Here is a 19,718-nt window from a genome sequence, read left to right on the forward strand (position 1 = left end):
CCGATTATTTAACTAAAAAATTGAAAAAGACATTCCGAGAATTGATAAATCGTCTATTTTATGTGTGGAAAGTATGTTTTAATAAGGTTTGTTTTGTTGTATTTTTTTTGTTTGTGAAATGTAATTTGTGTTTATTTAATAATGGTCAAATTTTTTTATGCAGTTGTATAAATAATTGATTTATAATTAGAATTTAAAAGTAATTAATAAATTGTTATAAAGTTATGGGTCAATTTATAATTTTAGATAAATATATAGATAATATTGAAAAAATTAAAAATTATTATAAAAAGAAATATTCTGAAAATATTCTTTTGAGTTAAAGATGAATTACTTTTTAATGAAATGTTTACTGTATTTTGGGTTTGAGAATAGGTATTTGAATTAGAAATAACCGTAAATTAAAAAACAAATCCACGTAAAATAAAAATAAAGAGGGACGGGAAATTTGGTTCGTTTAGGAAAAATCCTCTTATGACAAAATTTTGAATAGTTTGAACTTCAAATTGCATATTTCAAAGTTTGAACCCTATTGGTTCAAAACAATTCAAGTTAGAGTCACAAATAATAATGGAATATATAATCTTTATTTAAAATTTAAGATTAATAAAAAGTGAATAAAGTGAATAAAGTGAGAGTATTTAATATTTTAGATTATGAAAAGAGTGATTTAATGATTAGAATGTATAGTGGAATAAAAAAGTGTTTAAAATGGATTAAATTAAAAAAAAATTAAATCCAGTAAGCTAATTATTTTACTATTTAAAGTTTGTTTAATTGAAGAATTTATTTAAATTTTGATATTTAGTTAGTTTATTTGTTCTTAATTTTGTTAAATTAATTAGCTCATAGGAAAATCTGAATGTAATTGAATTAATATTTAGATAAATTAATTCATTTGAAATGATTCTAAATTATGTAGTTAAACTCAAAATTTTATTTAAAATTGTTGGTGGTAAAAATGATAATTTATTTTAAAAGAAATCTAGTTTCATAAATTCAAAATATATATACATCTATTATAATTAATGTGGACAATAAATAATAAATAAATAAATAAAAGTTTTATTTATCTATTTATATAAGTTTATTTACTAAAAAAAACTAATATTTCCCAAGATATGACATTAGAATAATAAGAAACAACCCTTTTAGAATTAATCATCTTTGCACATCATCAAAGTCAATAAAAAATTCCCAAAATCTTCAAAAACAAACACATTAAGATGCAAGAAACAAAACAAAACACTTCAACTTCACTTCTTCTTTTCAGCACCTCCAGCAGATCTCATCTTGCGAAGAACACTAGACATCTCCTCACGCTTCCTCTTGGCCCTCTTGTGAGTACCCAACTTTCTCTTAGCCACTTTCAGAGCCCTTTTGTCCTTTCCAACTTTGAGAAGTTCAGTTATTCTCTTCTCATAAGGAGCAAAACCAGCAACTTCTCTTATCAAAGACCTAACAAATTGAACCCTTTTCGTGCTTTTTCCTTTCCTATCAGATGGTCTTGGAGCCAACTCTTTCTTCGTAACTATATGCCCTTTGTTTAACCCCACAAAGAGACCCGTGTTTGGCTGTTTAGGAGCCATTATAACCCTTCTTCCTACAATTAACATCAAAAAATGTTAATTAAGAGAAAGTAACAGAAAACTGTGATAAAAGATCAAAAAGTTATGATAAATAGATCATCAATGATTGTATTTTAATGGGAATCAGTTATGAATGTCAATCACCACCTTACATCTTGAGAAAGATACAAGTAAGACTGGGGCGACAAAAGATAAATCATCATATTCCTAATATATACAGAATCATCAACCATTGAAAACAAAAATGTTTGCAGGGACAAAGTAACAGTAAGCTTATAGAGAAAGCAATCTGTGTCGCAAAAACCTGAAAATTCAATTTGTTCCCAATTAACGGGATGACCAGACACAGAATAAAGTCTGGGCATCAGATACCATGGGAAAGAACAGTGTTATAAACACTGAACAGAGAGTCAAAAACAAAGTTGTAAATTGAAATCATATATGGAAAATCAACAAAAATGGGTCAGATGGTAGTGCATGTTTTGTTCATCATTCAACATCAGAAAATGTGGAATTTTATCCTCATACCCATTACAGATTTCAAATAACAAGGAATTTTGAATATAAATAACCAGAAACAAAAATATTAAATCAGGATATGGAAAATTTGCGTTTCTGCAATCTCAGTCGAAAGATGGTGATAAATTGTATAACACTCACATGATATCAGTATATGTAATTTCTTCATCATTGATTGCATCATTTTACATCCAAAAACCAAGTATCAGAATGTAATCAATAAAATAAGATGGAATTGTATCCTTATACCCATTTTGAAAACAGTTTTTACACAGATCAATTGAGAAGGAAATCTGGTCAAAATAGAGATCAGTGATTGTATGTATTCTCAAAAAAACAGTTATGAACGTCAATCACCACAAAGCATCAAAGATAATGTGGAATCATATGGACAATCAACAAATGGGTCAGATGGTAGTGCATGTTTTGTTCAGCATTCAACATCAGATAATGTGGAATTTTATCCTCATACCCATTACAGATCTCAATTAGCAAACCATTTTGAAAACAGTTTTAAGAAAAACATGTAAACAGATCAATAGATAGTTCAAGAAATATTATAAAAAACATAAGGGAATCAGTTATGAATGTCAATCACCACCAAGCATCTAGATATAGATACTTGTAAGACTGGGGCGACAAAAATACTATCATCATATTCCAAATATACCTATTTGAAATAATTTTATTCAAAGATCATTGTTGAACAGGTTTATATATTTGAAAATGTTAGCAGGGAAAAAGTAACAGCAAGCTTATTGATAAGAAGCTAGCTGTGTCGCAAAAATCTGCAAAAATCAATGTGTTCCCAAAAAACGGGATAACCAGACACAGTTATAAGTCTGGGCATCAGATACCATGGGAAGATTTAAGAAGAATTAAACATAGTACTAAAATGATTGGAGAACAACAAATGGGTCAGATGGTAGTGCATGTTTTGTTCATCATTCAACATCAGAAAAGATGGAATTGTATCCTCATACCCATTAAAGATCTCCATTAACAAGCCATTTTCAAAACTGTTTTAAACAGATCAATCATCACATTCCATACGAAATCCAGAATAAAAATTGAAAAAAACTAGACTAATTCAAAGTAGCTTGTGAATTGAACGATTACATGTAGACAAGTAGATGAATTTAAACTTAAACCACGCAATAGATCAAAGATGATGATATAAAGAGAAAGAGAGAGAGACTCACAGTTGGGTCTTAAGGTAATCGCCGCCGAGGAGGGCTTAAGAAATAAGAGCCTGCGTGTATTTAAAGGTGAAATTTTTAGGTTTTCTTGTGAAAGTGAAATTACTTTTTTGCCCTTGTGAAAAATAACCAGGCGTCTGGATCTTGTACACTGTCTTCGACTTTGGAGGAATTCTTGAGAACTTTGAGCACCTTCTAGGGTTTGGGTATCTGTCAAATTGGGGTCTTTTTTATTCATACAGATTCATTGATACGATGCTTGGTGGTTTGTATGGAGATCTACCTCCTCCTTCTTCAACCGATGAAGACAAGATCGTCAACTCCTCCACCGTCTGGTCAAGCGCCACCAAGATGGCGCCGCCGACGTTACGCAAACCTGCATTTGCACCGCCGCAGACGATTCTCAAGCCCCAAAATAGGCCCAAACCTGTAGCTTCAATACATCCCAAGCCTGTGATGTTATCAGCCTCTTTGCCTGTGGGTGATGATGGCCTCAGGAGTCCAAGTTTCCCGCCGGCGCTTGTTGCCGTGACGTCAAATGTTTTGGAGGAGTATGATCCAGCTAAGCCTAATGATTACGAAGAATACAGGAGGGAAAAGAAGAGGAAAACTATGGAAGCGGAGATGAAGAGGGAGATGGATAGAAGAAGGCAGGAAGATGAGGAAAGGGAGAGGGAGAGAAAGGAGAAGGAAGCAGCAGAAAAGGAAAAACATAGGGATTTGAATATCTCAGGTGAGGAAGCTTGGAAACGGAGGGCGGCTATGAGCGGTGCAGTTCCAAGATCTCCTTCGCCTCCTTCGAATGTAGATGGGTTTTCTATTGGGAAGTCGGAAACAGTCGGATTGGGGATTGGTGCAGGTGGACAGATGAGTGCAGCACAGCGGATGATGGCAAAGATGGGGTGGAAACAAGGGCAAGGGCTTGGGAAACAAGAACAGGGGATTACAACTCCATTAATGGCTAAGAAGACAGACAAACGAGCAGGAGTTATTGTTAATGATAATAATAATAAGAAGGTGAAGAGCGTGAATTTCGCCAATCAGCCAACTCGAGTTTTACTTCTCAGGAACATGGTATGCTTTGATATTACTTCTCTGCATAATAATTTCATTGACTGTAATTCACCATTGCTCCATATTGCCTCTCTTAACATGAAATTCTGCTATGAACTGCAATAGAAGCATTTAGTGATAACATGTATTATGATGTGAAGTAGGGATTTTGGTTCCTTTCATGGCTATAGAAGCATTATGTGTTCTTATTTTAATGATTTGATTACTTGAAGGACATATATTTGCCTATTTGCCCAATTTAATCTATGTTCTTATTCACTTTCTTCAATCAAATCAACATTTCTTCTTCACCTAGCTTCCAATTGGCTAATGTACTTACTAAGTGAATGTATTAGTGCAATGTAATTTAGCTGTCCAAATGACTCCAATTGCATATATATAGTTTCATTTTCACAACTTCCTTGCTGTATAGACGAGCTTTATGATGACCTTTTGGACTTTTCACATTGTTCTAGAATGATTTTGTACTTGATTATTAGGATTGGATATTTGGTGATTTGAATGGTTAGATTGTGGGGTCTCTCATATGGGTACAAAAGTTCTTGATTCAGATACGTATTTGGATGAGATTTTGTTTGGAAACTAAACTTAACCTGTGATAGGTTTAATAATTTCTCATCTAGATCAGGATAAAAAGACACATAAACTATGTTAGATGGTTTTGAATAACCTTTCTTTCCTTTCTTTATAATTAGTAAATAAGAAAAGGTGTGTTTATTAGTGTTTTAAGAAGGTGAGAGAATTGTCCATTTGAAAACACTTTATGGAGTTGGAGCTCAGTCTCAATTTGAACGAGAAAACATCAATATGAATATATGTCTAACTAAGTCATCTAAATCAACATTCGGATGAGATATCTGAGTGTTGCTCTTAAAGAAAACATGAGAAGTGAACAACACATATAAGAACTACAAAATCAAAACTTGAAGTGAACAACAAAGACTTTGACAAACCTAAATCATCAGGTATGAGAAAAAGGGCAAAGATTGATAAGCTTAGTGACGAGAGAGTTCTCAAGTTGATTCAGAGTTAGTACTATAATCTACATGTTAGGAAGATTGGGCATTTTCACTTTAATCGTTCTCATTGTTTGTTTGTATGGAAATAAATCATTTGTGGTTTTTTCTTTAAAGGTTGGACCTGGAGAAGTGGATGATGATTTAGAATCCGAAGTTGCAGAAGAGTGTCTTAAATACGGAACAGTTACTCGTGTCCTCATATTTGAGATCACAGAGCCTAATTTCCCTGCCGAGGAAGCGGTTAGGATCTTCGTACAGTTTGAGAGACCCGAGGAAACAACAAAAGCATTAATTGATCTTGAAGGTCGTTTCTTTGCCGGAAGGGTTGTCAAAGCTACATTCTATGATGTCGACAAATTTAACAATAATGAATTGGCCCCATTACCTGGAGAAGTTCCCGGTTTCTAATCTTGCAATTAGTTATGATCTTAAGACGTGTAATTAGATGAGGTTTAAGCATGTTGTTGTTAAAAGACCCGACATTTCTTCCCGAATTATAAATGGGTCTTACCCGTCTTGAAAGTTTTTTTTCTTCTTTGTTTTGTGAGTTTGACATGTTGGAGGTTGGGTTAGTTTTCTCTAAATAATAAATTTGAATTTTAAAAAATAATAATAATAATAATAATATTCATTTTTAAGTTTGGTTGCAATTGGATGAAAAAAATAATTTTGACATTTTTATATCATAATACATCAATTTTGTTTTCTTAGTAGTTCCAGAAGAATTTTTAAACACTTTATACTATTTCAGGCAATCAGTTTTTAAAATTTATTTTAAAATAGTATTAGTTATATATTAATATTATTTATATATAATTAATTTTAAAACAATAATAAATCAAATGATACTAAAATAAATTATAATTACAAAATAAATTACATGAAATCACTTATTTAAATAATATTGTTTTTTTCAATTTATAAATATAAATTTATTTTAATCATGTAAAATCTTATGATCATAAATTTAAAATTAGAATTAATTTAACTAATTTAAAAATTTACACAAATCATAATTGTGTTGGACACTTTTAAATTTTAAAAGTTAAACTAATATTTTAGTTCAGATAATGAACAAAATGAGAATGAGTGCGAAATGGATTGGTTAATTATATTTTATTTCTCGACAGATAAACATTTTGTCATTGTTAATGAGAGTTCTTAGGGATTTTTCGAGACCTCTAGAGTGGTTAGACAGGGTGATTCACTTTCTCTTTTTTTCGTCATTGTTATGGAATCTCTCTAAAAAATAGTGAATTTCACAAAAAAACTCGTACTTATCCGTGGAGTGAGTTGTGGGTTAAGAAAATATTCTTTTATCATATCACATTTTTTTTTCACTGATGACACACTCTGCATGGGTCAGGTTAGTTATAAAATTTTAAACACCTTCGGGACATTTTATGGTTATTCGGTGCATGTTTCGATCTTTGAGTTAATCTTAATAAGTCAGACAATTTTTTTCAAATTATGTTTCAATTAGAAATGGATAAGACGTTATACGTTGACAAGAAATAGATAGTTTTACGTGGGCATTGCTATTTGCTACAAGTTGTTCGTTAGATGATTTTATATAATTTTGTTGGGAAAAACTTTGAGAGTCAAAAGATTTAATCCAAGATTTCATTCTTTGGATGAAGTGTTATTCATGGTAGAATTCTAACATATGGTATGTGCATGAAAAAAGATTGTATTATGGTTAGCGTATGTGTCACGAAAAGTTTGAATCAACAACTCACTTATTTTTGAATTATCGAGAGGTGATTAGTATTTGAAGTCTTTTGTGCAGTATTATTGGAATTCATTGGGTGATGCCTGAGTCTTTGGATAGTTGTTAAAAAGTTTAGATTGATGCGGCTTATATGACAGACATATATATTTGGGTTATCATTCCAACTATTTTTTTTTTGTGGACTATCTGGTTGGAGAGAAATCGTCAAACTTTCATTGATCGTATTCGTTCGATGCGTATCATTCGATGCGTATCATTCATAATATTATTATTATGATATTTTTTGAGATTCGTTTAGGAAAGTCAATAGAGTTTGTCGGGAGTTAATCGTTCTTCTCGAGAATTTATGAACTCGATAACTTATTGAGTAAACAATTTTTTTTATTTTTAATATAAATGGACCTTTTTAAAAAATATATATATAATTTAGGCTAATCTTTCCCAAAATTCAAAAAAAAAAAATCTTAAATCCATTTCACAATATAGCCATAAAAATGGGATATAATAAAGGATGATATGTGATGGTGATGCGTGAAGTATCTTTTTCCAAACTCGATTTTATTTACTACTCGACTCTGAATTTGGGTATCTCTATTTCTATATTTATCTCTGATTCGTCGAGTACTAGATTTTGAGTATCTCATTACACGATTAAACGATTAAAGTGTAAATTTATATATTTTATTATAAAAAATTACAAAGTAAAAATTAAAAAATAACTTTAAAATTAATGATATCGAAAAAATAAGAGCATTACTTACTTATATAAGTATATTGTAGATATTGAATGGCATATCAACTTTGTTGTTATTAAAAAAAAAAATAAAAAAAAATATTAAAGATGAAGAGTTGGTATTAAAAAGAGTTGTAATATTATTATGTATGTAAGGATAGGACGAATATCACATTAATATTTAACAAAACAAAAAACTAATGTTAATATAGTCGAGTATTTTAATTGGTTTTGGGTCTCACATACTCCCTATTCTAAACCTGATTGACTACTTTTTTTTATCGTTCATCCCGAACTCAATTTAAAATACATAAACCCGGACTTAGGTTATTCAAATGTATCGCATACGGCTACGGCATACGGCTACGGGTACCTCATCATCCCTAGAATGAGATGCATAAGAAGGGTATGCTATCAGATTTGTAAGACTTGTAGGTAAAATCGTGATTTAATTGAAAATAGAAGGAGTAATTTAATATGTTATATTCCCAAATATTTGTATAGTCCAATTAAAAACGAAAAGAAAAAACTGTTTAACCGGCGAGGTCCCTTGGCACATATCTTTCTTCTCTTTCTCCCTCTCTCATTGTAAGAACAACCAATTTCCTCTGCATTTGCCTCCTCTGCGTCGGGCGTCTAGATTCAAAGTAAGTCTCTGGAAAAAAATTTGAATCCTCTCTGAAAATCCCGCTACAATCTTCGCATCGTTTTTCTACATTCTGTTTGAATGAATGAATTCTATCGCCAACTTTCCGCATTGCCAGATTTTGGTTCCATTCATGTTATTTATGACAAATTCCTCAGCAACATGTTCTTTTCCAATACACTTCCGACCGCCATTCTGTTTTGCGTCTCCTATTGCCTCTGTTTTTCAGCTTAAGAACAAATGTAGCTCTGCAGTTTTGGAGGAATTATGAATTTCTTTATCTCCAATATTATGAATTTCTTTTATCTCCATTATATGTTTACAAATTCAAACATAGGGTTTGATTTTATATATCGTTTAAGTGAATTCACAATTTCCATTTCTATTTGCAGTTTTGCACATAGACTGTACAAGAGGAAACGTTTCTGTTGAATTATTGTGAATCACGAAAACAGAAATGAGTAGTAAAAGAAGATTGAAAGATCTACAGTTACAAAGTGATAATCGAATTTGTGCAGATTGTAGCTCTCCAGACCCCAAGTGGGCGTATGTTCTTCATCTTCACCTTCTTCAGTCCCATCTGAAAATACATACATTTATACTACTCATCAAATGGTTATATCTTATTTTCAGGTCAGCCAATATTGGAGTTTTCATATGCTTAAAATGTTGTGGTGTGCACAGAAGCCTAGGCACAAATATCTCAAAGGCAATTAATTCAATTAGTTGCTGCTCTTCATTCTTCATAGATTTCTTCGATTTCCTTTGTTAAACTAAATTACAATTACAGGTGTTATCAGTAACTTTAGATGACTGGAGGGAGGATGAAATTGAATCCATGATTGAAGTTGGTGGAAATGCTTCTGCTAATTCTATTTACGAAGCCTATATTCCAGATGGTTACTCAAAACCTAAGCCAGATGCTGGCCATGAAGAACGTGCAAAATATATCAGGCTAGTTCTTGTTTCAACACATTGCTAATGTTATTTTGGTCTTCTTCAAAAGTATTTGAACCCTTTTTTTTCTCCTCCCATATAGATCTAAGTATGAGCTCCAAGCATTTTTGAAGCCAAGCTTGCGGATTTCTTCAAATTCTTCCAAGAGTGCCTCATCTCTTCAATCCAGCTTATCAAAGAAGATTATGGACAGCTTGCGGAGTTCAAGTTCTTCACCTCATATGGTAATATGAGCTTTTTTGGTATCTCCAATTTGTCAAAGTGTCAAAATAATCACTTTTTTCATCAATAATGATTTCATTTGCACAATAAATCTAATAACTTAATTGGTGAATGAATGCTGGTGGCAGGACGGGATTGTGGATATTATGGGGATGCTGAAAGTAAAAGTGATAAAGGGGACAAATTTAGCCGTGAGAGATATGTTGTCAAGTGATCCTTATGTTGTTCTTACTCTGGCTGGGCAGGTGAATCTCCATCATCGAGTTCTGTTATGTTTTCTTCTTCTTTTTTGCGAATGTCACCAAAAGAAATGGTGAAAACACATCAAAAACAAATAAGTCCAAGTTATAAGTTATAACCCCTCTGTTATGTTTTCTTTTCACTTAAAAATGACAAGATTCATTTTTACTATAATAGAAAGTGCAAACAACAGTTATAAAGAGTAATCTTAATCCGGTCTGGAATGAGGATCTCAAGCTTTCAGTGCCTGAGGATTATGGACCTGTGAAATTGGTATGTATTTTTTGTCATTTTCTTTTGTGGGTAGTTATCTAAAAAACAAATTGATGATTTTCATATGCAGCAAGTGTATGACTATGACACATTCTCAGCGGATGACATAATGGGGGAAGCAGATATCGATATCCAATCGATGATAACTTCAGCAATGGCATACGGGGATGCATCAATGTTTCAAGATATGCAAATTGGGAAATGGCTAATGTCGGATGATAACGCGCTTATAGAAGATAGCATCATTAATATAATAGACGGGAAAGTGAAGGAGGAAGTGAGACTCAAGCTGCAGAATGTTGAATCTGGAGAGATTGATCTAGAACTAGAGTGGATTCCTGCTAATTGATTCAAATATATCCTTTACTTTTTCCAATTATACATATAAAGAAAAAATAAAACTGTTTTTTTTTTCTTTCTTTTTAAGATTTTGAACTTGTGAACTAGCATGTTGTAATGCTTTGCTTGTAATAATATATGTAATGTTTAAAGCACACTAACTATAAATCTAATGAATCAAAAGTGACAGCATTTTGAAGTTTATGATTCAAACATGGTCATGGTCAGATTTATGAAGAAGGCCATTTGTAGTTTCAGATGAAGAACAGTTGATCATGGTCAGATTTATAAAGAACAGTTAATAAATTTCATTTCCATAACCATGACCATGTTTGAATCTTCATCAACGGTTATAAATCTCATATGAATTTGCAGACCAAGGATCATATGAAGAACTACCTTTATGAAGACACATTTTTTCAAGTTATTATATAAAAATAGACTATTTATAATTCATAAGTAGATATATCTAGTGGGTAACTAAATATAAATATGATATTCTTCCCATTAATTTTTTTCATGACTTAGAACAATTTTACCAGTGTTACCTTTCAACTAGTTTAGCTACTATTTTCAACATTTCGTTTTTTTTTTTTATCAAATAAGAACATATTTTCACTTGTAGGATCAAGTAGTTCAATTCAGTTGTACCACCAAACCGTTAAAGTCGGTTTAAAAAATTATCAAACCGTCGGTTTTAATTTATTACGTCTATTCAGTTTAATCGATTAAAAGATCAGTTGGGTCAATCGGATCAATTTTAATTTTAAATAAAAATTTATTGCTAAATAATACAATATACCTAAAATTTGCTTTTGAAAATGAAATATTGACTAATATATATATATATATATATATATATATATATATATATATATATATATATATATATATTACTTTCAATTGAAAACAAGATAGATGTTTATATATTTTACTTTCAAATGATATATATTTTTTAGTTTTAACTAGGTTGAGCAGTTGTGCTTTGGTTCGATGTCTAGACAGTTGGTTCAGTTTTACTTGCACCGATTTGGTTTAAAATTATCGGTTTTCTCACCCTTATTCTTATGTATTAATTAATTTTTTATAATATATTTAATTTTTTAATAAAATATGAATTAATTTTAAAATAATAAAATATTTGAAATTATAATTTTATTTCAATGTTTTTTAATAAAATTAGAATTCTATTATAAATATATAATTAAAAGAAGGTTTGAAGTTGTCTAGAATTCATTACTTGGAGAATAATTATATGTGTTGGAATTGTATTTTTCTTTGAATTTGACTGAAAATTGTAAAATATAATTTATAATAAAATATTATTGTTATGGTTGAAAAAGGGTAACTGGACCAAGTATAAGAACCATATCATATGGCTCTTTAACATGATCCATCATACAATAAATGAGCATTAAACAAGAGATCATGTCAAGATCACAACAAGAAGATGATAAAACTGTGATTAGAGCCTTTGGATGGGCAGCCATGGATTCTTCAGGAATCCTTTCCCCATTCCACTTCACAAGAAGGTCTTCATTTTTTTTGTACTTTTTACTCTTTCTTTATTTCATTTACTTCATCACAAGATTTTTATTAATTAAACTTTTGGTTTAAGGATAAATGGAGATCACGATGTCACTATAAGAATACTCTACTGTGGAATATGTGCTACAGACTTGCAAATGACTCGAAATCATCATGGAATCTCTATGTATCCTATGGTTCCGGGGTAATCTCTTTAAATAATCTATCTTAATTTTCTTAATTAATTGTTTATAATAATGTTTACTACTTGTTATGCTGAATTTAATATTTTTTCTTTATTAAAATCAAACTTTGTTATTTAGTTAATTAGTTTTAATTACAATTTTGGGAAACAAGTTTTTATTTGTCCAAAAACTAAAAAACAAAATTAAATTTTACAAAAATATTGTTATATTTCTATATTAATTCATTTTATAAACAAAAAAAAATATATATAATTTAAATTTCATCAAAATTTTATAAATAAACATAGGGATGGTAAACCCGAACTCGATTTCTATTTTATTATCTATTCTGAACCCGACTCCGAATTTTCATCCCCAATTTGTCGGGTACCCAATCTAGATTAAATATTTATAAAATTATAGAGATTTACAAGAAAAAAATATAAGTTTAAAGATGTTGAATAAGATAAAAAAAAAACATAACATACTTAATTATTTACCTACTTAATAATATAGTTTAATAAAAAAAATTAGAAAGAAAAGTTAAAAAATGAATATAAAGAATAAAGAGACTGAAATAATATTTGACTAATGAGAAAATAATTGGAGAATATTAGAAAAATAAAGTTAGAGTTGGTGTAAATAAAAAAAAAAATATATGTATTTATCCTGAAAACTTAAATTAAGTCTTAATAAAAAAAAATTAATATTAATATAGTTGGGTATCGAATTATGGGATCAGACACTCTCTATCCCAAGATCCGATCGGATATTTCTCCCTTTCCTATGCGGCAAGCCCGACCCGATTTAAAATAATCGAATTCGAACATCACGTAGCAATGGTATTTTGGTAAACATCTATTTTTGTTAAATTTATAAATTGATTCATTTTTAACATGAAAATTTGTTTGTTTTAAAACCAGACACGAGATTGTAGGTATAGTGAGTCAAGTTGGAAACAAAGTGACAAAATTCAAGCCCGGGCATAAAGCAGCAGTTGGCTGCCTCGTTAGTTCATGTCTTAACTGCCATAACTGTCACAAAGACCTCGAAAATTACTGCCCTAAGCCCGTTCACACTTACACCCTCTTCAAATCCGAGAATTCCAAGAACTACGGGGGCTTTTCCGACATTTTGGTCGTAGACGAGCGTTTTGCAATCCAATTTCCCGATACACTCTCTTTATCCGGAGGAGCTCCATTGCTTTGCGCCGGCATAACCGTCTACAGTCCAATGAAATATTATGGGCTTTATAAGCCCGAACAACATTTGGGCGTTGTTGGTCTTGGTGGATTGGGCCATTTGGCAGTCAAATTCGCTAAGGCTTTCGGAATGAAAGTGACAGTTATTAGCACTTCCATAAATAAAAGAGACGAAGCTGTGAATCGACTTGGAGCCGACTCGTTTGTTGTGAGCCATGACATAGAGCAAATGGAGGTGATTTATTTATTTAATTTTGAAACGTAGGAATTAATTATGGTATTTTTTAGTTAATAATATATTTATTGAGTTTATGAATTAGGCTACCAAAGGGACATTGGATGGTATAATTGACACGGTTCCAGCCCCGCATGATATCAACCGTCTGATTAATCTTCTAAACTTGGATGGAAAACTGATTCTTCTAACTGTACCAGATTTGGAGAAGTCAGTTGAATTGTCTATTTTGCCCCTACTCCATGGTATGTTAATCTCCATATATAATTCAGAATTAGGTTGTTTTTTTAAGAAATGTGTGTTGTTTTAAAATCTCAAAAGAGTAATTTAGTAATTTTATTGTGGGTAAATTTATAGGGAGAAAGATGGTGGGAGGAAGTGTGACTGGAGGAATGAAAGAGACACAAGAGATGATAAATTTTGCAGCAGATCACAATATCGTCAGCGACGTAGAAATCGTGTCGATGAAATATGTAAACACAGCCATGGACAGGCTTGCGGCTGGAGATGTTCGCTACCGCTTTGTCATTGACATTGCCGCCACTTTGACGGATTAGCGTTTTCAAATATAGATGTAACAATATTGTCGAGGGATGTAGTCATGTTTGTTTTGTTTTTACCATATGATAAATTTCTATTTTCCGAATTTTGTTAGTTGTAAGTTGTAACTCAAGTTTGAGTGTCATGCCTAAAACATTTCAGTTCTGTTTGTGATGTACTATTTCCTAAAATTAGAAGAAAAAAAAACTTATTTTTCTTTTTAAACAAAGTTGAGGTCCTTTATTTCTTATTGATCTAGCAATAAGCAGCTAGCAAGCTCAAGATTATGGCAAAGTTGCTTTAAATCGAAAACAAAACTGATAAAATAAACAACATGAAGATTGAAGAGACCTTTTTATCGAAGTTTTCCCGTTTAGTTATCAACCACCTCGATTAGAGTGGTTTCGTAATCGCTAGGCGCTTCGAGTCCATGGAGATTCATAACCGTCGCTGCCACATTGGCAAGACCGCCATTGGGTACATCCTTCCTGAACTTCACACCAGCTGCCAAACCGGGGCCTCCAATTGCAATAGGCACCTGTTATATCCATAAAAACAAAAACTTTCTAAATGGCTCGCACATTTTAATTCAAGGGAAAAATCTGAAATTAAATTATATGTTCTTACAGGTTCAAGAGTGTGAGATGTCAAGATTTGAACTTGGCCATTCTTGAGATCTGGCTCGCCCTTCTTGTTCCTCTTTACCATGTCTTCCGCATTTCCATGATCAGCTGTTACCACGTAGATTCCACCCACTTGCTCGATTGCATCGAGTATAATCTGCCCATTTAAAAAACAAAAAACCCGAAAAACTTTAATACTTCATGCAAATAATGGTGATTCAACACTGATTGACACTTTCGTATTAATAATTTATACCTTGACAGCCTCATCTGCAGCTTTGCAAGCGACAACGGTTGCATCGATATCACCAGTGTGCCCAACCATGTCCCCGTTTGGCAAGTTAACACGAACCTGGTGGAATTTGCGGCTAAGAATAGCGTCCCTAGCCTTCTCAGCAATCTCAACTGCCTTCATATTAGGCTTAACATTGAATGTGATTCCAGAATCACTCGGAATCTCAACATATTCCTCCATATCTTGATTGAAATATCCGGATCGATTCCCATTCCAAAAGAATGTCACATGACCAAACTTAACAGTCTCACTGTTTCAATTTTCAAACAAAAAAAAACAACAGTTAAACCTGTCACCAATCCATCAACAGTTATATCGAGTAAAAAACATTAAAAACACCCAACCTGCAAGCGAAAGTGCGTACGCCATTATGAACCAAGTATTCACCGGAAGTTCTCTCGATTTCGGGTGGAGAAACTAGGTATTGCTTTGGAAGCTTCAATTCTCCGTCGTATTGAAGCATACCCGCATAACGAATTTTCGGAAAACGAACTCTATCAAATATGTTAAAATCTTCGTATTCAAGAGCTTTGGCAAGCATTGTCATTCGATCAGCCCTAAAGTTGAAAGTCACAACCGCATCCCCATCTACTATCGGCCCAACAGATTTCCCTTCTTCATCAACAATAACAAAAGGTTCAAGATACTGATCATTAGCCTTCGGGATCTCCCTCAGTTTCTTCACAGCTTCAACCGGATTCCTAAATTTATGCGGAGCCTCGCCAAGAACTTGAGCATCCCATCCCCTTTTCACAACATCCCAATCGTTCTGAAACCGAAATCAAATTCAAACTCAGACACATAAAGTGTTTCCAATTGGGTATAAATGGATACTAAATTTAACCCACTTACCTCATAACGATCCATTGTAACATACATACGGCCTCCACCCGATGCAACTTGAGCATCAATCCCTTTACCACGCAAGGAAGAAAGATCATTCTCAAGAGTTTCAACAAAACCAACACTTGAACCATCCAAGACATCACGACCGTCGGTAAGGATATGAACACGGATTCTCTTAGCACCATTTTCAGCAGCACCCTTTAGCAACAGCTACAATGATAGATCAACAAAGAACAGATTAACAATGGAAAAACACAACTAAAAAACAATTGTAGGTGGAAAAAAGAGGGAAAACCTGCAACTGATCGAGTCGAGAATGAACACCACCATCACTCAATAAACCAATGAAGTGTAATGTACCAGTTTCAAATGATTGTTTAATATATTTAAATCCTTCACCATCGTAGATCTTTCCAGATGCAAGAGCAAGATCAACAAGTTGTGCCCTTTTTCAATATCCAAAACAAGATACACAATTAAGATGGTAGCTAAAAACAGAGAGAAAGACAGAGCAACAATTGATTACCCTTGGGCATAAATCCGGCCAGCGCCAAGAGCATTGTGACCCACTTCACTGTTACCCATATCATCCTCAGTCGGAAGACCCACTGCCTTTCCGTGAGCCCTAACCAATCTCCATCTATCTGGAGCTCCCTGAAGTAGAACCGATCCGAAAACATTGAAAATGTAAACCTAATTTCACTGAATGCAGAAACGAAAAGATACCTGTTTGAGAGAATCCATGGTAGGGGTATCGGCAACATGGATGCAGTTGTATTGATTGGGTTTGGCTTCGCCCCAACCATCCAAAACGATTAAAGCGATGGTCTTTTCCTTTGGAAGCTTAGGATGATCCGCCAACTTCCATGAGAATCCAGAGCTACCCATTTCTCTCGTTTTCTCCGAATCGTACGCTTGGCAGGCAGATACAGAACCAATTGGAGAAAAACAGTATATGCTTTAGAATCGCTGTGACCTCTCACTTATAAAGAGAGTGTTGGTCATTCTGCCTACTTGCCTTTCCTATTCTTTTTTAGATAAAAATAAACAAAATCTTTTGTATTATTGTACTATTTATTATTTAAACCTTAATGAGTTGAATTTTATTTTAAAATTGGTTTTTTAAAATTAAGAGTGTTAATATAATCTTTTGGTTGATTTATAATTTTTTAAATCATGATTCATATTTAATATAATTTTTTTTCTTTAAGAAATTTTGATAAAAAAATATTATCTATATATTATAGTGTTTGTTTTTGTATTATAATTTTAAGATTGTGAAATTTCTTACAATATTTGTAAGTGTCTAAAATGTTATAATGAACATGTTTTAAGTTAGAGTGGGAGTTTATAAAAGGCCCTTAAATGAGCTGGTGACCATCGCATAATTTTAATTGCGCTGGTGCCCACTTTATACTTTTTTAACGAAAATACTCTCATCGCTTAAAGCGATCGGCCTTCTCGTCACGCGATGAAAATAGGTTCTTTATATAAATACTCAATTTTTTTTCATTTCGTTATTTTCATTTCTCTCTCTATTCCGCGTTCTCTCTCTCGCGACGGCACGACAATGAAACCCTAAACGAACACATCATACAGATCGACGACAAAAACCTGTTATTTATGTTCATCTTCAAACCCTAAACCATGAGGTTGTTCTTATTATTCATTTTGTTCATCTTGTTCATATTGGTTGTTCATCTTGTCAATGATGATATTTGTAGATGATGTTTTGAATTAGTTCCGTTTCAGAGAAGATTCATGTGATTCTCGCGAATGGTCGTCCCTTGTAGCGAAAGGTCATCCCTTGTAGCGAAGGGCATGTAGCGATGGGTCATCCCATGTAGCGATGGGTCATCCCTTGTAGTGATGTGTCATCCCTTGTAGCGAAGGGACATTTCTTGTAGCGATGGGTCATCCTTTGTAGCGATGGGCCATCCCTTGTAGCGATGGGCCATCCCTTATAGCGAAGGGCCATGTAGCGATGGGTCATCCCTTGTAGCGAAGGGTCATCCTTTGTAGTGAAGGGTCATCCATTCCAGCGATGGGTCATCCCTTTCTTGAAAAGGGGAATTACTTGATGGGGATTTCTTTTTTCCATTCTTCTTTGCTTTAAACATTTGTTTGTCGTGGAGGCGCCTATGTATTTTGCTATAAGAATAGGAATGCAATTTGGGATTGAATAAGTAATTGTCCATTTAATGTTTCAATTGCTGTAGTGATTGAATAAGTAATTGTCAATTGTTATTTGTTAGTAAGAATATAATGTGTTTTCTCTCTTTTGGACATCTTGATTTCTTTTATCGGATAAAAAATTTATATAGTGTACAAATTTGTTTTATGAAGTGGTTTAAAACTTAATTCGATTGCATAAATTGAACAAATTAACTCCAGAATGATCCAAGTCAGCCATATCAATGTTAATAATTGTACAATCTTATTGAACATTTGACTTACCTTGTTTAGAGAATACAGTGTATGAAAAATAGTTTGTTGTGCATCTGATGATCATTGATGACATTAAAATTTATCGTCTTGTAGAAGAAAAGAAAGCGAAGAAGCGTGCACGATCATTGATTTTTTGCTTTAATTAAACAAACACAGAAATGTGCAGAACATCCTTAAAATAGACGAGACAAACAAACAATGCTAGTTATACAAAAGAAACAACACATGAGATTACGAGCAAAACTGAAGGCAAATAAATACTTGATCATTCTTTTAGCAAAAATAAGATGAGATTTGCAAACAAGAAACACAAATAGTATTGATGTCATGGGATGGCCCATCGCTACAAGGGATGGCCTTTCGCTACATGGCCCTTCTCTACAAGGGATGACCCTTCGCTACAAGGGATGACCCATCGCTACATGGCCCTTCGTTACAAGGGATGACCCTTCGCTACAAGGGATGGTCCATCGCTAAAAGGGATGGCCCTTCGCTACAAGGGATGGCCCTTCGCTACAAGGGATGGCCCTTCGCTACAAGGGACGGCCCTTCGTGAGAATCACATGAATCTTCCCTAAAACGGAACCGATTCAAAGCATCATCTGCAAATATCTTCATCAACAAGATGAACAACCAATATGAACAAGATGAACAATAAAATGAACAATAAGAACAACCTTGTGGTTTAGGGTTTGAAGATGAACATAATGGAAATAAGAACATAAATCGATCCAATCACATGATATTAGAACGTTTTTTCATCGTCAATATGTATGATGTGTTCGTTTAGGGTTTCGTCGCCGTGTCGTTGCGCGAGAGAGAGAAAATGCTGAGTAAATAGAGAAAGGAAAATAACAAAATGGAAAAAATTTGAGTATTTATATAAAGAACCTATTCTCATCGCGTGACGAGAAGGCTCATCGCGTTACGCGATGGAGGCATTTTCGTCAAAAAAAATATAAAGTAGTCACCAACGCAATTAAAATTATGCATTGATCACCAACTCATTTAAGGGCTTTTTTATGGTCATTTGGTCAAATTTCCCGTTTATAACTCTGAGTATCATACCAACTTTTAAAAATTAAGGTTATGAGATTGTTTTTTTAATTTTAGTAATTATAATTGTTATTCATTCTTCTTTATGCTTACTTATATTTATTTGAGAGATTCTCATAATTGGGGTTGTACCGTATAAGTCACTTAGTTTGGTTCTGAAAGCTTATGTCAATAGACTAAATTTATTAAAAATATAAATTATAAAATTGAGAAATAAAA

The 19,718-nt window shown here is 32.8% G+C and overlaps 4 protein-coding genes, 6 non-coding genes and 1 pseudogene across 10 annotated transcripts; 3 read left to right on the forward strand and 8 right to left on the reverse strand.

The window, feature by feature from the left end:
- Positions 1-1,134: 1,134 nt before the first annotated feature.
- On the reverse strand, positions 1,135-3,378 carry LOC124929339 (60S ribosomal protein L36-2-like). The gene is made up of 2 exons (XM_047469674.1): positions 3,311-3,378; positions 1,135-1,603 (listed from the first exon to the last, which is right to left on the reverse strand). Exon 2 carries the CDS (start codon positions 1,587-1,589, stop codon positions 1,257-1,259), a length of 333 nt encoding a protein of 110 aa, XP_047325630.1. The 5' UTR covers positions 1,590-1,603; positions 3,311-3,378; the 3' UTR covers positions 1,135-1,256.
- Positions 1,710-1,796, reverse strand: LOC124933218. The gene has a single exon (XR_007098923.1). It is a non-coding gene; the product is annotated as a small nucleolar RNA U31b (small nucleolar RNA).
- On the reverse strand, positions 2,047-2,122 carry LOC124933142. Its single transcript, XR_007098854.1, has one exon. It is a non-coding gene; the product is annotated as a small nucleolar RNA Z195/SNORD33/SNORD32 family (small nucleolar RNA).
- Positions 2,206-2,288, reverse strand: LOC124933154. Its single transcript, XR_007098865.1, has one exon. It is a non-coding gene; the product is annotated as a small nucleolar RNA Z196/R39/R59 family (small nucleolar RNA).
- Positions 2,510-2,585, reverse strand: LOC124933150. The gene has a single exon (XR_007098861.1). It is a non-coding gene; the product is annotated as a small nucleolar RNA Z195/SNORD33/SNORD32 family (small nucleolar RNA).
- Positions 2,683-2,769, reverse strand: LOC124933216. The gene has a single exon (XR_007098922.1). It is a non-coding gene; the product is annotated as a small nucleolar RNA U31b (small nucleolar RNA).
- On the reverse strand, positions 3,021-3,096 carry LOC124933140. The gene has a single exon (XR_007098852.1). It is a non-coding gene; the product is annotated as a small nucleolar RNA Z195/SNORD33/SNORD32 family (small nucleolar RNA).
- Positions 3,379-3,472: 94 nt separating the features above from the next.
- Positions 3,473-5,935, forward strand: LOC124929338 (DNA-damage-repair/toleration protein DRT111, chloroplastic). The gene is made up of 2 exons (XM_047469673.1): positions 3,473-4,381; positions 5,515-5,935. The coding sequence occupies exons 1-2, from the start codon at positions 3,563-3,565 to the stop codon at positions 5,806-5,808; spliced, it is 1,113 nt and encodes a 370-aa protein (XP_047325629.1). The 5' UTR covers positions 3,473-3,562; the 3' UTR covers positions 5,809-5,935.
- Positions 5,936-8,915: 2,980 nt separating this feature from the next.
- On the forward strand, positions 8,916-10,610 carry LOC124932100 (annotated as a pseudogene).
- Positions 10,611-11,950: 1,340 nt separating this feature from the next.
- Positions 11,951-14,276, forward strand: LOC124931645 (8-hydroxygeraniol dehydrogenase-like). Its single transcript, XM_047472160.1, has 5 exons — positions 11,951-12,074; positions 12,161-12,274; positions 13,178-13,691; positions 13,777-13,936; positions 14,049-14,276. The coding sequence occupies exons 1-5, from the start codon at positions 11,971-11,973 to the stop codon at positions 14,246-14,248; spliced, it is 1,092 nt and encodes a 363-aa protein (XP_047328116.1). The 5' UTR covers positions 11,951-11,970; the 3' UTR covers positions 14,249-14,276.
- Positions 14,277-14,422: 146 nt separating this feature from the next.
- LOC124931630 (2,3-bisphosphoglycerate-independent phosphoglycerate mutase-like) lies at positions 14,423-16,950 on the reverse strand. Its single transcript, XM_047472144.1, has 8 exons — positions 16,722-16,950; positions 16,522-16,649; positions 16,291-16,441; positions 16,002-16,205; positions 15,494-15,918; positions 15,111-15,399; positions 14,859-15,011; positions 14,423-14,769 (listed from the first exon to the last, which is right to left on the reverse strand). Exons 1-8 carry the CDS (start codon positions 16,881-16,883, stop codon positions 14,605-14,607), a joined length of 1,677 nt encoding a protein of 558 aa, XP_047328100.1. The 5' UTR covers positions 16,884-16,950; the 3' UTR covers positions 14,423-14,604.
- Positions 16,951-19,718: the final 2,768 nt, after the last annotated feature.

Source organism: Impatiens glandulifera, chromosome 3 (assembly GCF_907164915.1).
Source record: "Impatiens glandulifera chromosome 3, dImpGla2.1, whole genome shotgun sequence".
NCBI lineage: Eukaryota > Viridiplantae > Streptophyta > Magnoliopsida > Ericales > Balsaminaceae > Impatiens > Impatiens glandulifera.

Bases quoted from the DNA above. Each gene is read 5' to 3' on its own strand.
- LOC124931630 (XM_047472144.1), bottom strand. From the start codon at position 16,883: ATGGGTAGCTCTGGATTCTCATGGAAGTTGGCGGATCATCCTAAGCTT. The intron at 15,400-15,493 runs GTTGGGTGTTTT...AAATTGAAACAG, and splicing joins GTACGCACTTTCGCTTGCAG to TGAGACTGTTAAGTTTGGTC. The intron at 15,012-15,110 runs GTATAAATTATT...TTAAATGGGCAG, and splicing joins CTGCAGATGAGGCTGTCAAG to ATTATACTCGATGCAATCGA.
- LOC124929338 (XM_047469673.1), top strand. From the start codon at position 3,563: ATGCTTGGTGGTTTGTATGGAGATCTACCTCCTCCTTCTTCAACCGAT. The intron at 4,382-5,514 runs GTATGCTTTGAT...TTTTCTTTAAAG, and splicing joins TTTTACTTCTCAGGAACATG to GTTGGACCTGGAGAAGTGGA.
- LOC124931645 (XM_047472160.1), top strand. From the start codon at position 11,971: ATGTCAAGATCACAACAAGAAGATGATAAAACTGTGATTAGAGCCTTT. The intron at 12,275-13,177 runs GTAATCTCTTTA...TTTTAAAACCAG, and splicing joins ATGTATCCTATGGTTCCGGG to ACACGAGATTGTAGGTATAG. The intron at 13,937-14,048 runs GTATGTTAATCT...GTAAATTTATAG, and splicing joins TATTTTGCCCCTACTCCATG to GGAGAAAGATGGTGGGAGGA.
- LOC124929339 (XM_047469674.1), bottom strand. From the start codon at position 1,589: ATGGCTCCTAAACAGCCAAACACGGGTCTCTTTGTGGGGTTAAACAAA.